The sequence below is a fragment of the Pelophylax lessonae genome, assembly GCF_965119305.1.
Source record: "Pelophylax lessonae genome assembly, chromosome: 5".
NCBI classification, from domain to species: Eukaryota; Metazoa; Chordata; class Amphibia; order Anura; family Ranidae; genus Pelophylax; species Pelophylax lessonae.
This window is the reverse complement of record NC_138772.1, coordinates 417,391,645-417,408,751: the sequence shown is the minus strand read 5'-3', so window position 1 is coordinate 417,408,751 and position 17,107 is coordinate 417,391,645. Positions and strand designations below refer to the sequence as shown.

At 45.2% G+C, this 17,107-nt stretch overlaps 1 protein-coding gene across 1 annotated transcript in view; it reads left to right on the top strand.

Moving 5' to 3' along the window:
- PRKDC (protein kinase, DNA-activated, catalytic subunit) overlaps positions 1-17,107 on the top strand; it is a 1,165,045-nt gene that overhangs the window by 326,709 nt on the left and 821,229 nt on the right. Inside the window, exons 27-30 of the mRNA XM_082258689.1 lie at positions 9,851-10,077; positions 10,999-11,093; positions 11,182-11,281; positions 11,610-11,743. Coding sequence (XP_082114815.1) covers positions 9,851-10,077; positions 10,999-11,093; positions 11,182-11,281; positions 11,610-11,743 — 556 coding nt within the window. The remainder of the gene's footprint in view (positions 1-9,850; positions 10,078-10,998; positions 11,094-11,181; positions 11,282-11,609; positions 11,744-17,107) is intronic.

Below are 17,107 nucleotides of genomic sequence, written 5' to 3'. Positions count from 1 at the left end.
GTTTGGGGGGCTATTGCAAATCAACGGGCAACGCTAGGCGTCCCGCGATTTGCAATAAATCTCCGGATCGCGGGCGGAACCGCGGCGGTTCTGCCCGCGATCCATACGCTCACATGTGAACGGAGCCTTAGAGAACTGACAACGGCGTTGGTAGCCTTCAAGGATCTGATAGTAGGGAGGCATGTCCTGACCTTATCAGACAATGCCACCACAGTGGCCTACATCAGCCATCAAAGAAGCACCAGGTCAAAACCTCTGGGGGTTGCTCACACTCTTCTATCTTGGTTGTAGACCTACCTGTTATTAGTCACTCACAGCTGTCCATATCAAGGGGACAAACTATATCATAGCAGATTTATTGAGCAGAAAACAACTATACCCAGCAGAATGGGAACTGAACCAACAAGTTTTTTTAGAGCCAACTATGAAGTGGGGCACTTCGGAGGTGGTTTTGTTTGCTACAGCAAAGGACAAAAAGCAGCGAAGGATTTCTCCCTAAAGAAAGAGAAGAAATCACTCCCTGGTGTTTCCATGGCAGTTTAACCCAGCTTATGCATTTCCCCCTGTTCAACTGCTTCCCAAGGTGATAAGGAAAATTCTAACGGAAAAACTAGTCCTTTTACTGACACCTTATTGGTCAAAAAGGGCTTGGTTCATGGCCCTGACAAGAATGGCAGAGAAACTCCCCTGGATCCTTCCGAAACAAGCAGGGGCACTCCACACATAATTACAAACACTGAAAATGACAGCATGGATCCTAAACAGCACGCTTTATTGAATAGAGGCTTCTATTCAAAAGTGATAGATACTCTGCTAAGAAGCAGAAAACCAGTGAAAAGCAAAATGTATGGAAAGGTTTGGAAAAAATATGCATCCAAAATGTTCCCAGCTAGGAACCTTTGGGTACGGTTCTGGACTTCCTCCTGGAAGGTGCAGAGGCGGAACGAGCTGTAAGTGCCCTCAGGGTACAGGCTGCTTCCTTATCAGTGTTTCTAGACACTCCGCTTAATAAAATCCCGCTAGTAAAACAAATCTTCTAATCCATTGTCAGAGGTCGGCCTTCTGAGGGAATCCGAGTGGTCCCCTGGAAACTCACTATAGTGCTTGAAGCTCTAATTTAGCTCTAACACTTTGAACCTCTCTTAGACATTTCCTTAAAACGTCTAATGCTGAAAGTAGCATTCTTGATAGCGATCACTTCAGCAAGGCGAGTGAGCGAACTACAAGCATTGTCTATAAAAGAGCCCTTCTTTACAGCCTTTCTTGATAGACTTCTTCTGAAGACGGATCCTTTATTCCTGCCCAAAGTCGCCCCGGCTTTCCACCGAGCACAAGAAATCGATATACCATAGTTTTTGCCAAAATCTTGGCAACCAGAGGGAGGAAGCTTTCGCTACCCTCGATGTCAGAAAGTATGTCCTTCATTATGTGGAGGGTATCCAACCCCTCAGGAAAGCACCTAACCTCTTTGTTCTATTCGGAGGCCCTCATAAGGGTAAACCGGCATCCAAAGACTCATCCAACTAGCTACGTGGATTAGCATGTGGATAGAAATGGCTTACACTGCTGAAAGTCGCAGTGCTCCGGCGGGCCTGAAAGCTCATTCCACACGCTCAATTGCCACTTCCTAGGCTGAGAGAACTGGGGCTTCTCTCAAACAAATCTGCAAAGCAGCAATTTGGACCAGTGATCCACTATCAAGTAGATATAGGAGGAGACCTTTGTAGTGCATTAGCACATCTATCCCAGTAAGGAGTGTTGTCTCCAAGGGTTAGAGAGGCTGGATTCACCCCTTTTTTATGGATAGTGTAGGACCCACTGATAATGGGGTACTTCGATGCAGTGGTGGGCTTGAGCACGATATGGCCATATGGTGGGACTAAATCCCCATTTTTATTTATGGATTGTCTCCATATTTAATAGTCATTTCTTTTGCACTATTCTTCTTTTTTAATATACATGTTGCTTGGTCCATAGCTGCACTGGCTTTAGATATACATGTTCAGGGTTTGCTCCCCCATTTTTTTCTTGTTTAATTTGGACCAGTGAACTCCACCTTTGTAAGGCACTAAAGTGGGGGTCTTCAAACTATGGCCCTCCAGTTGTTCAGTAACTACAATTCCCATCATGCCTAGTCATGTCTGTGAATGTCAGAGTTTTACAATGCCTCATGGGATGTGTAGTTCTGCAACAGCTGGTGGGCCGTAGTTTGAGGATCCCTGCACTAAAGGATCGATCTGGTCTCTGCCCAAGATCTGATCTTTGGTTGCAAGTTCCTTCAAGCGGTGGTCCCACCCTAGGTATACATTGTTGGGGTATCTTGTGACCATCCTGGAGGATGCTTGGGAAAGCTGAGTTATTACTTGATAACTCCCTTTCCAGGAATCGCCCAGGACATTGGAAAACCTGGTTTTATGTTATACATATATTGAAATGTTCGCATTTGCTGTCCGGGTAATCTTTGTATAACTAAGGGGCAGCCTGTGGGTGGCTTTTTAAACATGTATGTGCTGTTGTTTCCTGCAGGAGGCGTAGCCTATCTCTCATGTGACCATCCTAAAGGATTCCTGTAAAGGGAGTTCTCAAACTCGACTTTTACATTTCTCTAGGTACCTCCTGATTTCTGGCCTAGGCAGATGATTTCTTCAGGAAGGGAAGGGGGCTTTCTCAGCTAAGCACACTCTGCTGCTTGCATGCCTGAGCTAAGGACAGATGGATTCCTAGAAGTAAATGCTACATGACTCATCTGCTCTTACTCAAAATGGCCACAGCTGGAAATGCTCAGGGTGTTTTTTAAAGTGATTCTCCAGCAAAATAAAGCATAGAAATCTAGATGAATGGGGAAGTTTGCTTTGAATATTAAAAATGAGTTAATTGTGCTTTTGGTTTGTGGGGCTCGAATACAGAGTAGTTCCACTTTACCATTGTTTGCATTAACCACTTGCCGACCTCCGCAAGTACTTTTACTGCGGCAGTTAGCCCCGTGCAGGCAAAGCGACGTAGTACTACGTCGCGCGCGCCCCCGCCGCCACTGATGACCTGATTGGGTTCAGAAACGATCAGTCATCAGGTCCAGGCCAATGATTTTTGGCCTGGACCTGTAGATCGGTCCTGCCCAATCAGATTCTATTCTGAGCCTGTGTAATGTAAACACAGGCTCATAAAAGACCCGCTCTCCCCTCCCATGATCGTTTTTGGATTCATCGAGAGGAGAGAGCACATCTAACTGTGAGTACTGCACTAAGCACACATAGACACACTTAGATAGGCACACTTAACCCCCGATCGCGCCCCCCCCCCAGTTAACCCCTACACCCCCTGTCACAACACACACTGTATACAGTATAAAGCATTTATATACCCGTATAAGTGTGATTTGTGACCAGGTGTAGCGCTTGCAGCCCTCCCTTTTACACTTAAAATACCCGCCACCCCCCCAATAAAGATTTAACCCCCTGATCACCCCTAGTTAACCCCTCCCCCCCTGTCACATTGCACACTAACACAAACGTAATATACTGTTTTTCTGTATTTTGTATTAGTGCGATTGTGACTTGAGTTAGCGCTAGCGACTTAGTTTCTTTCCCAAGTAGGTTTAGGGTCCCTGCCACCCCACCAATAAAGATTTAACCCCCTGATCCCCCCTGATCACCCCTACACCCCCTGTCACAGCACACACTGTATACAGTATATAGCATTTTCTATATACCCATATAAGTGTGACTTGTGACCAGGTTTAGCACTTGCGGTCGTTCCTTTTATCCTTAGGATACCCGCCACCCCCTCCCAATAAAGATTTAACCCCCTGATCCCCCCCTGATCACATTCAGTTAACCCCTTCCCCCCTGTCACATTGCACACTAATACACATGCAATATACTGTTTTACTGTATTTTGTATTAGTGTGATTGTGACTTGAGTTAGTGCTAGCGAGTTAGTTTCTGTCCCAAGGAGGTGAAGGGTCCCTGCCACCCCCCTCCAATAAAGATGTAACCCCCTGATCACCCCCAGTTAACCCCTTCATTGCCCTGTCAGTGTCACTTTTATAGTGTACAGTTTTTATTCTGATCACTATTAGTGACACAGGTGACATTAGCCAGTGTTAGCGTCAGTCTAAAATAACGCAGATCCCCGGCGCATAGTTAGAAATAACCCCTTGATTACCACACACCCACACACACCCGCACCCACACACACCCGCACCCACACACAAACCCACACACACCCGCACCCACACACAAACCCACACACACACACAAACACACACACACAAACACACATACACTTCCATTACTAGTATAGTCTTTGAACAGATCAATATCTGATCTGATCAGAACTGAACTAGCATCCCCATAGTTTAGGGTTCCCAAAACACGGTGTTTGCATGATCAGCACTGATTCCTGCCAGCACCTGCGTTAAACCCCTCCGCCCAGCCCACCCCACCCCACCCAGGTAAGTGCAGTAATCAATAGATTACTGTCACTTACTAAAAAACACACAAAACACACACCCAAAGCTGTTTTAGCAGTCAGGCCTGATCCCTGCTAGCATTAGCAGTTTTTTTTGGTAGCGGTTGAAATAGTCCTTGACAGCCAGGTGCTTTTATTACCTGTGAGTCACACTGCTGGACTGGTAAATTTATTTAACTAAAATGACCAAACGTTTGTACAGTAGTGCAGAGGCTTACAGTATACTGACCATGTCAGATGAGAGCGATGGGGAAGCCTAACTGGCAGAATCAGGGTCAGTTGACATCAGCGGCTCCCTGACAGATAGCTCAGACGACAGATGGGTCCCTGTTAGACCCAGGCGTACCTGACCCCATTCTGGAGTTGTTGAGATGCAGGAATCGCAGGGTGTTTGTATAGAACAGAGTGTCGGTACTAGTGCCGCTCATCCTTCTGGTGGCCTGGCAAGCGCCAGCCGCCTAGTACACCCTGGACCTAGTACAACCAGCACTGCAGTAACACTTGGTGACGTGGCGAGTCCCATAAGTGCAGTTGAAGCTGGTGCGGTGGCTAGCACGAGTAGGGGCCCACAGCCACCGGGTATTTGAAAACAGGCCTGTAGAGCCCATAGTGCCCTCCCTGATGCGCTGGCATATCCCAATTGGAAACCCACTGATTCTACAGCACCAGTACTCCCCCCCCCCCCCCCCCCATTCACTGCCCAACCTGGAATCCACGTGGAGACAGCTGGTTTTTCTCCCCTGAATTTTTTTGAGCTGTTCTTCAAGGAAGATCTTTACGGATCTATTGTGGATCAATCAAATTTATATGCACAACAATTTATCGCCGCCAACCCAAATTCGCCCCTTGCCAGACCATTCGGCTGGAAACCTATAACGGTTCCCGATTTTAAAATCTTTCTGGGCCTTTCCCTCCACATGGGCATAACCAAACAGAGTGAATTGCGGCTATATTGGTCCACTAGCCCACTTCACCATATGCGCATGTACTCTGCCTCCATGTCCAGAGCGAGATACGGGCAAATTCTGCGATTTATGCATTTCAACGACAATGAAATCTGTCGTCCTCGGGGAGACCCTTAATATGATCGGCTCCACAAAATTCGGCCCCTCATAGACCACTTCAATCAGCGGTTTGCAGCCTTGTTTACGCCCGAACAAGTTGTCTGCGTTGACGAGTCCCTGATTACGTTTATTGGCCGCCTTGCTATGAAACAGTATCTCCCCAGCAAGCGTGCCAGATACGGGGTCAAGCTGTATAAACTGTGTGACAGGGCCACAGGCTATACAGTTAGTTTCGGGGTCTATGAGGAAAAAGATAGCACTGTGGAGCCCCCCAACTGCCCAGACTACATAGGGAGCAGAGGCAAGATAGTTTGGGACTTGGTGTCACCCTTATCCGGAAAGGGGGTACCATTTGTACGTGGACAACTTCTACACAAGCGTGCCATTATTTAGTCACCTTCTTGAATTACAAATTGGTGCATGTGGCACTGTGTGAGCTAATCGCCTGGGCTTCCCCCAACGGCTTGTAAATTCCCTTCTTAGTCGGGGGGAGAGAGCTTGCTTGAAAACGGACAAATTGCTTGCAGTGAAGTGGAGGGATACACGGGATGTTTTCGTTCTGTCCTCCCTTCACGCAGACACGACGATCGAAATTTCTACGGCAACTGGCGTTATGGAGAAACCCCTCTGTGTCCACGACTACAACCTTAATATGGGAGGGGTGGACCTTAATGACCAGCTTTTGGCGCCGTATTTAGTTGCCCGTAAAGCCAGCCGCTGGTACAAAAAAGTGTCTGTTTATTTATTCCAATTGGCTATGCTGAACGCCTTTGTCCTATACAGGGTGTCAGGATGAACTAGATCCTTCCGAGAATTCCAGGAAGCGATCATCCTTGCCTACCTGTACCCAGGAGGTATGTCTGCCCAACTTCCCCTTCCAGATGCAGTGAGCCGACTGCATGAGAGACATTTTCCACATGTCCTCCCGCGTACCCCTACCCAAAGACACCCCCAAAGAAGATGTCGTGTCTGTAGCAGGCGCGGATTTAGGCGTGACACCCGCTATTATTGTCCCAGATGTCCTGACCAACCTGGTCTCTGCATAGGGGAATGTTTCGAGCGCTACCATACACTAGTAGAGTATTAATGTAGGGTACAGCACAACATAGTGTAGGGCACATAAACACAGGGTCTCGAAAGATATTCGATGGCTATCCTGAGAGGCATGGTGAGTATTTTGCAGCTCTCATTTTTTTTGGAAAATGAAGAAAAACCAGGAAAATGCATTTTTTTTTCCTCTTTTTTTTTCAATTTCCAAAACTTTGTGACAAAAAGTGAGGCCTGCAAAACACTCGACATGCCTCTCTGCAAATAGCTTAGGGTGTCTACTTTCCGAAAAGGGGTCATTTGGGGAGGGGGGGGGGGGGTTGTGCTGTCTTGGCATCTCATGGACTCCAAAACTGTGATAGGTAGTCAAGAGTGAAATCAACAATTTACGCCCTTGGAAAGCCTGAAAGTGGGGATTGGTTTTCGGGGTCCTGTACTTGGCTAGACTGCAAAAAAAGTCTCACACATGGGGTATCCCTGTACTCAGGAGAAGCAGCAGAATGTATTTTGGGGTGTCATTTCACATATACCCATGGCATGTGTGAGCAATATATCATTTACTGACAACTTTGTGTTAAAAAAAAAATGTAATTTCCCCGAAACTTGTGACAAAATACAAAATATTCCATGGACTCACCATGCCTCTCAACAAATAGCTTGGGGTGTCTACTTTCCAAAATGGGGTCATTTGGGGAGGTTTTGTGCTATCTTGAAATTTCAGGGCCTCCGAAACTGTGATGGGTAGTGAGGAGTAAAATCAAAAATTTACGCCATTAGAAAACCTGAAGATGGTGATTGATTTTCGGGGTCCCGTACACAGCTAGGCTCCCAAAAAGTCTCACACATGGGGTATCCCCATACTCAGGAGAAGCGGCAGAATGTATTTTGGGGTGTCATTCCACATATACCCATGTCATGTGTGAGAAATTTATCTTTTAGTCACAAAAAAAAAAAAAAAAAAAAAATTTTCCCAAAACTTGTGGCAAAATATAAAATAGTCCATGGACTCACCATGCCTCTCAGCAAACAGCTTGGGGTGTCTACTTTCCAAAATGGGGTCATTTGGGGGGGTTTTGTGGTATCTTGACATTTCAGGGCCTCCTAAACCGTTATAGGTAGTGAGAAAATGCAATAAAAAATGTACGCCCTTTGAAATTCTGATGGTGGGGATTGGTTTTCGGGGCCCGTACACAGCTAGGCTCCCAAAAAGTCTCACATATGTTGTATCCCTGTACTCAGGAGAAGCAGCAGAATATATTTTGGGGTGTAATTACACATATACCCATGGCATGTGTGAGCAATATATCATTTCAATGACAACTTTGTGTAAAAAAAAAAAAAAAAATTTTTAGTCATTTTTCAAACACCTGTGACAAAAAAATGAAATATTCAATGAGCTCAACATGCCTCTCAGGACATTCCTTAGGATGTCTACTTTCCAAAAAGTGGTAATTTGGGGGGGGTTTGTACTGCCCTGCCATTTTAGCACTTCATGAAATGAGATAGGCAGTCAGAAATTAAAGCTGCGTAAATTTCAGTATTTACACCATGATTTGTAGACGCTATAACTTTTGCGCAAACCAATAAAAATAGGCTCATTGAGATTTTTTTGGTCAAAGACGTAGCTAAATACATTTTGGCCAAAATATATGACATAAATTGAGTATATTGGATATTTTTTAAAAGACTAAGTTGAAAATGTCATTTTTTCTCAAAATTTTCGCTCATTTTTTTATTAATATCGCAAAAAAATAAAAAGCCCAGAAGTGATCAAATACCACCAAAAAAAAAGCTCTGTTTGTGGGAAAAAAAAGAACGTAATTTTCGTTTGGGTACAGCATTGCATGACCGTGCAATTGTCAGTTAAAGTCACGAAGTGCCAAGTTGAAAAAAGACCTCTGGGCTTTGAGCAGCCAAATCCTCCGGGGCTTAAGTGGTTAAGAAAAATATTTCAAAGAAAAGCTATCTAGTCTGCACAGGACATTATACATAAGGGCTTGCTCAAAACTGCACCTGCATTTGAGCCTGTGGTGTTCTTCATAGTGATCGTTGTGTATCTCTGCAGAAGGCAATCCATGACAGGAAAGACAGCTTGATCACATCACTATGAACAGGTCAATTGACACAGCTCTTCTATTCCCAGGACATTTTTTTCCTATTTGTTAAAATAAATAGAACTTTGCTCATGTAAGGGTCTCTAAGCTTGCTGTCACAAAAGCATGCACATAGGCCAAAGAATTTTGTTTTGTGGGCAAGCCCTAATGGGGAAGTTTAAGAGGCTAGTTTCTCCTCTGTCTTCCTCCATTGTGATTGACAGCTGATGGTGGTGGTCAGATTACATAGTTGTTGGACAGCTCCATAGTGTGTATAGAATCTGCCTACTGCCGTCTGCTGTCAATCTCAAGAAAGGGGTACCCAAGAAGGGACTTGTGATTCACAGTGGACAGCAATGATTAGATGGCTGGATTCCATAGCTGCCAACCAGCTGTACGGCAGCTATAGGATTCATCCACTGCTGCCCACTGCCAATCACAAGGAAGGTGGACCTAGGAGAACAAGTCTGTTAGCCTTCTCAATACACCCCACAGACCATCCAAGTTTAGCTCCACATCTGTGGTTGCCCAGACACTGGCAGCCTGTGTCCTAGCACCCAAAGGAGTTGCCTGGGTTCTAGCAATCAATGGAGCAAATTTGTACATAATAATAATAATAAACCTAATCCCCCCCCCCCCCCAACACACACACACACACACACACACACACACACACACCTACCTTCCTGTTAACTCTGGCCTGTCTCTGTACACAATTTTGGAGTTTGTCTTATTTACCTCCAGTTTTGGTCTCTAAAAACATTATTTTTGAATGTGTTGCTGTTGAAGCTACTCAATGAGAAAGTGGCACAAAAAAGAACTACATCTGTCATACTTGTGGAAACTGTTAACTAATCTGTCTAATGGCTTTCCTGAATTAAGTGCAGATCTTTCTAATATAATGCATGCAATGTTACCACCAGAAAAGTGTTGCAAATACTTTATTGAACTGTCCCCACAGTCTTTTTTTATTTGTCATTTACCATGTTAAAATTAACCTAGTGAAACATTTATAAACGTGGCTTGTGGCTTTTCCATTTGTTTTTTGGCAGCATTTCCAGAATTGACAATATTTACATTTTTATTTTTTTTTTGTTACTGTATCCCTTTATTTTAAAATAGGTGATGATAAGTTGCCCTCTATTTGTTTATTCAATCTTTTCTTTCCTCTTTAAGGATGGCATTGTGGATCCTGTTGATAGCACACTTAGAGACTTCTCTGGACAATGCATTCGAGAATTTTTGAAGTGGTCAATAAAACAGACAACTCCACAACAGCAAGAAAGAAGCCCAGTCAACACTCAGTCTCTATTTAAACGGCTTTACAGTCTTGCGTTACATCCAAATGTGTTCAAGAGGCTAGGAGCTTCTCTTGCATTCAACAACATATACAAAGAATTTAGGTGGGCAGTACATTGCTTTTAGAGTACTGGGTGACAAGCTTGTATGCTGAGCTGTATTAGAATACATGTGTATGCAGTAAAGGTGAAGTTCTCAGTGCTTTATCAACTCGGAGATTGACACATTCTTGGTTACTCCTGCCAAATTTGAAATAACTATTTAAAATTTTAGTAAGGAATTACACAAGTTGGCAGATCCCCAGTTCTGCCTTTCTAGGCGGACTTTACTGGCAATGTTTTGAGACCAAAATTGTAAAAAATGACGTTTATTCACAAAATTTAAAAGCCAAAAATAATATGTAATCATTGGGGACATATGATATCCAGAGCAAATATACATGACCATATATCACAAGACACAATATAAAAACAGCATATAACAGGACATGGAAAAAACTAGAACAAAGGACACCCTCTCCTGGTGGGGAGGTAAGGATGATCCTATATCCCCCACAAAAACACCATGGGGTGACCCAATACATTTTTGTCTTTTAAATTTTGTGAATAAAGGTCATATTTTTTACAATTTTGGTCTCAAACATTGCCAGTAAAGTCCGCCTAGACAGGCAGAACTGGGGTTCTGCCAACTTTTGTGTATCTATTATATGGATGTGGCACAGAGTAGAGACTCAATTCTATATTTAGTAAGGAATTGTTTGGGACATATACTTGTTTATGTACACATTTCATGATTGATATCGTAGGGAGCATTAACCCACTTATTGACCATGTTATAAAGCTGAATGCCTTACTGTACTTATACCAGGGTGTAGAAGAGTGTAAATCTGTGAACATGGTATATGTTGTTGAGTCAAAGGAGTCTACGGTCTCTGAGTTTCTCTCATCCTAGACAAAGCATAAATTAAAATAGTGTACATGAATGTGGTTACTAATCCCCTAATTCTTCGCTGTCTTGTCTCTCAGAGAGGAATCAGCGCTGGTGGAACAGTTTGTTTTTGAAGTGTTAGTGATTTATATGGAAAGCCTAGCACTGTCTCATGCAGATGAAAAATCTTTAGGTGAGAGTAAATTCATCTATTGGACAGTCTTTCTTTCTGTACCGATTTTTGTTTAACTTTACATGCATTTATATTCATCTCATCATAGGAACTATTCAGCAATGTAATGATGCCATTGACCATTTGAAGCGCATTATTGTTCAGAAAGCTTCATCGCTGAACAAGAAATCAAAACGACGCATACCAAGGTGCATTTAGTCATGTGTATGCTTTACATAGAGTGATGTTGATTATTACGTTGGATAGCTAATTCTTTTTAACCTCTCTTTTTTGTTTTTCCAATTCTTGTGAGAAAAAGACTCCTGAAACCATGCACTGAAAAATTTTAAGAAAGTCTAATTTAAAATAATTTCAATTGTATTATTGTTTTTACATTTGATTGTTCATTGATTGAGTTATGAAATATTATTGAATACATTTCAGTTACAAAGCGTTTCATGGTAAGTAATAAAATATAAATTAATTTAAAACGCATCATGAATTTAGTATATGTTTTGTCATCCTTTTTAAATATAGAGGGTTTCCTCCAATCAAATCTCTCTGTCTCCTGGACATTGTCCTGTGGCTGTTAGAACAATGTGGGCGCCCTCAGGCTGATTGTAGACACAAGGCAATGAATCTCTTCTTTGAGTTTGTGCCTTTATTACCAGGTATCTTACGATAAATGCTAATTCACCTATATACTGATCCTTAACAAAGTAATATTTAGATAGTAATATTTCTCTTACGTCCTTCGACAGACGCAGCTCTTAATGCTTCTTCACTAATGGGTTATGCGCTATCTACAGGAGTAGACTAGGCAGTTAAAAGTTTTCACTCGACACGCCTACAGGGGCTATCCCTCACGACATAACCCCAGACACACTGTGTTCTCGATATCAGTTTCTTGCTGCCTAATTTAGGAGTAGGACCTAGGTTCCTTGCTGGGACTTCGGTCTCAGTTCTTATTTTATTTTGAGAATGTTTATGTTTATTTCTTTTTACTCACTATCGCTAGCTAGCTCCCCGGCGGATGGGGACGAGCCTGCGAGCTGATGCCTTGCCGGGATGCATCAACCTGGAACACCCTAAGTCGCAGCGCACCCCCACTCAGGGTGGGAGGCGAGCTGTTTCAGGGGGAGGCCCTCCGGTCAATGGTTTGGTGATTGATGCATCGCCCCCGTGTCCCTGTAGCAGACCTCTAAGGGGGAGATGTGGGCCCACTCCTGGGGATATCAGGGCTATGTTTTCTCTGAAAGATCCCCCAGGCCTATCAGGGCAGGCTCCACCCTCCTGCTGGGGGCACTATAGTCAGCGTCTGACGCCTTGGGACCTTGGGAGCGGGGGGGGGGGGGTACTGAGGTTGTTACCTTGTCCTGGGGGGTCCCTTTATGTGGATTCCTGCGGTGGCCTCATGACTGGGGTCCTGAGCGCTTGGCGCCCTTTTCGGCCGCCGTTTTAATTGTGGGCATAGGCTCTCTTTGTGTAAGGGCAGCGGCCGTTTTCCCTGAGCTTCCTATACTTTACTTTTGGCACCATTTTCTTGTAGCCTGAGGCTACACTGGAAGTGTGCTGCCTCTAGTGGTGATATGTCACTTCCTGTCAGATGTTTTCAGGCTGGAGTTTACACTACAGAGCTGCTACTTCTCAGCGGTGATAAGTAAGAGGTTTTTGTTCCTTTGTATATTCTTCGGGCACACTTATCTTGCCAGCCTTTAAGAGGGACGCCGGATGCAGCACGGTACAGCGGTGCAGACCGCGATTGCGATTTAAAGGGGCAGTGCACTCTTATTTCTACAACTTTCAAAATTGAGTCCCAAGGTAAGAAATCCCCCTTTAGACTTTATTGGTGCGCATTCCGGATCTCAGTCTCTCATGTCTCTGTCTGCAGTTTTGAAAAATCTGGCATCAAAGGTGGACTTTGTGATAAAACAAGTCGCTATCCAGAAACGGCCACTGCCTTCTCAGTCGTCTGATTCAGAGTCTGATATGGTCACCACGGATACAGCTGTAAGAAAAAGTATGTGAACCCTTTGGAATGATATGGATTTCTGAACAAATTGGTAATAAAATGTGATCTGATCATCATCTAAGTCACAACAATAGACGATCACAGTCTGCTTAAACTAATAACACACAAAGAATGAAATGTTGCCATGTTTTTATTGAACACACCATGTAAACATTCATAGATCAGGTGGAAAAAGCATGTGAACCCCTAGACTAATGACATCTCCAAGAGCTAATTGGAGTGAGATGTCAGCCTACTGGAGTCAAATCAATGAGATGAGATTGGAGGTGTTGGTTACAGCTGCCCTGCCCTATAAAAAAACACACACCAGTTCTGGGTTTGCTTTTCACAAGAAGCATTGCCTGATGTGAATGATGCCTCGCACAAAAGAGCTCTCAGAACACCTACGATTAAGAATTGTTGACTTGCATAAAGCTGGAAAGGGTTATAAAAGTATCTCCAAAAGCCTCGCTGTTCATCAGTCCATGGTAAGACAAATTGTCTATAAATGGAGAGAGTTCAGCACTGCTGCTACTCTTCCTAGGAGTGGGCGTCCAGTAAAGATGACTGCAAGAGCACAGCGCAGACTGCTCAATGAGGTGAAGAAGAATCCTAGAGTGTCAGCTAAAGACTTGCAAAAGTCACTGGCAAATGCTAACATCCCTGTTAGCGAATCTACAATACGTAAAACACTAAACAAGAATGGATTTCATGGGAGGATACCACAGAGGAAGCCACTGCTGTCCAAACAAAACAATGCTCCATGTTTACAGTTTGCACAAGAGCACCTGGATGTTCCATAACAGTACTGGCAAAATATCCTGTGGACAGATGAAACCAAAGTTGAGTTGTTTGGAAGAAACGCACAACACTATGTGTGGCGAAAAAGAGGCACAGCACACCAACATCAACTTCATCCCAACTGTGAAGTATGGTGGTGGGGGCATCATGGTTTGGGGCTGCTTTGCTGCGTCAGGGCCTGGATGGATTGCTATCATCGAAGGAAAAATGAATTCCCAAGTTAATCAAGACATTTTGCAGGAGAACGTAAGGCCATCTGTCTACCAGCTGAAGCTCAACAGAAGATGGGTGTTGCAACAGGACAATGACCCAAAGCATAGAAGTAAATCAACAACAGAATGGCTTAAACAGAAGAAAATACGCCTTCTGAAGTGGCCCAGTCAGAGTCCTGACCTCAACCCAATTGAGATGCTCTGGCATGACCTCAAGAAAGCGATTCACACCAGACATCCCAAGAATATTGCTGAACTGAAACAGTTCTGTAAAGAGGAATGGTCAAGAATTACTCCTGACCATTGTGCATGTCTGATCTGCAACTACAGGAAACATTTGGTTGAAGTTATTGCTGTCAAAGGAGGTTCAACCAGCTATTAAATCCAAGAGTTCACCTACTTTTTCCACCTGCACTTTGAATGTTTACATGGTGTGTTCAATAAAAACATGGCAGCATTTCATTCTTTGTGTGTTATTAGTTTAAGCAGACTGTGATTGTCTATTGTTGTGACTTAGATGATGATCAGGTCACATTTTATGACCAATTTGTGCAGAAATCCATATCATTCCAAAGGGTTCACATACTTTTTCTTGCAGCTGTAATCCCATTCCTAAGGGATCCCTGTCCTAGCAGTCAGATGGTCAGGAGGATATGCCCTTCTTGGCTGCAGCGCGGGAACGCACTAAGGTGGAAGCACTGATTCTTTCAGTAAGGGAAACATTGAAACATCCCGCAAAAGCCCAGATGTCGGGTCAGGGTTTCCCTTGTCCCGAGGTCTTTAACGATATGGTGAATGAGCAATGGCTCAGTACACTTTAAACTCCATTATCCCTTTGCTTACTCAGTCTCAAATATGGTGGATCACCCTGTTTCCAGAGCAAGTCTACTATGGTACCTGTGGAAGTCTTACCCGTGTTTACGGACCTGGTGGACTAATGGGTGGAATCCCTTTCCTGCCACCGGCATTTGCTGGCTGGCTCGATACTTAAACCTGTATTCACATCCGTCCTGGTTTCCCAGACGGTTACAGAATGAGTTGCAGTGCCTAGGGGTAACTTGAACGCTGAGACAGTTCATCCGGCTCTGATGAGCTCACGGGCCAGATGGCCCAGGCCCTGGTGTGCCTGTATGATGCGGCCCTGGATGCGGTTCCTCTGGTTGCCAGAGTGTCAGCGGTGGGGATTGCCATGTGCTGCATGGTGTGGCTGCAGTGCTAGTCTGCGCACCAAGCTTCTAAGAAGGCATTCACCGATCTCCCATTTTTTGGGTGAACGCTTGTTTGGGGACTCCTTGGATGAGTTAATCAAAGGCCGGACGGGGTGAGAGTTCTCTGCAATCCCAATCCTCAAAAGGCACCTCGCAGTAAGAGGGGACCGTCTTTCTCGGCTCACAGGCGTTTTTTTTCTGGCCTCAACGGCACAAGAAAAGGGTAAACCGTTCAGAGCCTCTTGATGTAACTAGATAGCTTAGTTGGGTAAGCCCAAGACTAGCTGGTCCGGTTCGGCGGAAACCTCTTCTTCTGCATAAGGGGGTGCCCTCACCCGATTCGGGGTTGGGGGGCGTGTGCGTTACTTTCAGGAACCCTGGATAAATTGTGGCTTTACCCTTTGGTCTAGCCTCCGCTCCCTGAGTCTTCTCCGAGGTTTTGGCTCCGGTGTTGGCTTTGCTCCGAAAAAGGGAGATTGCGATCCTAAGATATCAGGACGAAGCAGGTTCTCGTCCAACCCTGTTGGGTGACCTGTCAATCACGGTTCAGACCCTTTAGGAGTTCGGGTTGAACATCAACTTCAAGAAGTCCGCGCTGACTCCATCGGTGCCATTGAATTACCTGGGTATGAATTTGGACTCCTTTCTGGCAAGTCTTTCTACCAGGGGACCAGCTTCAGATGTTGCATAGCGAGATCAGGTTGCTGGTGGGCGATGATCTCTCTTCCCTGCGGACTTGCATGCGGGCTTTGGGACTCATTGTGTTGACCTTTGAGGCGGTCCCGTTTGCTCAATTTCACACTAGACCTCTACGGATAGAGATTCTTGTCAGGTTGAACAAGGATCCACAGTCCCTAGACAGGATGGTATGCCTGATCCGGTCCACGAGGTTAGAGCTTTCGTGGTGGCTTCTGTCGCCCGTACCACTGTTGTGGACGGTGGTCACCACGGATGCCAGCCTGTTGGGCTGGGGTGGATTTCGGCACAGTTTCTGTGGCAGGGACTCTGATCCACGGAGGAATCCTCCTTGCCGAAATATGTCCTGGGGTTCAGGGCAATCATGCTCTGCCTGCTCCACTGGACGACTCGGCTGCACGGCTTTCCGGTTCGGGTACAATCTGACTATGCCACTCCTGTAGCGTACATCAATCTTCCAAGGGGCGCCAAGAGTGCCCGGGTGGCCCAGGAGGTGGCCTGAGATTCTGACTTGGGCCGGGGAACATGTTCCGGCTCTCTCTTCAGTTCACATTCCAGGAGTGCGTAACTGGCTGGCGGAGTAACTGAGTTGTCTGGTTCTGGATCAGGGGGAATGGTCCCTGCATCCAGTGATTTTTCATCTCCTGTGTACCCGGTGGGGAACTCTGGAGGTGGATCTGTTTGCGTCTCGCCTGCGCAAGGTTAAGAGGTTCATGGCCAGGGCTCGAGATCCTCTGGCCGGCACCGCAGACACATTGGTGGTTCATTGTAGCTGATTTATGCCTTTCCTCCGATACAGCTATTGTCAAGGTTCCTCCGCTGGTTGGCGGTTGAACAGGTGACAGTGATTCTGGTAGCCCCAGACTGGCCTCGCCGGTTTTGGTATGCAGACCTGGCAATGATGGTCATTGAGCTTCCCTGGCGGCTGCCTTTGCTATCTCAAGGGCCGATCTTCCATCCTGCTTTATGGTCGCTTGCCTTAACGGCATGGCTGTGAAGGCCAGGTGTTAGGAGACAGAGGTCTCTCTGATTCTGTGATTCCTACCTTGCTGGGAGCTAGGAAGGCGACTTCCAGGAAGATTTCTCATCGGCCTTGGAAGAGGCATA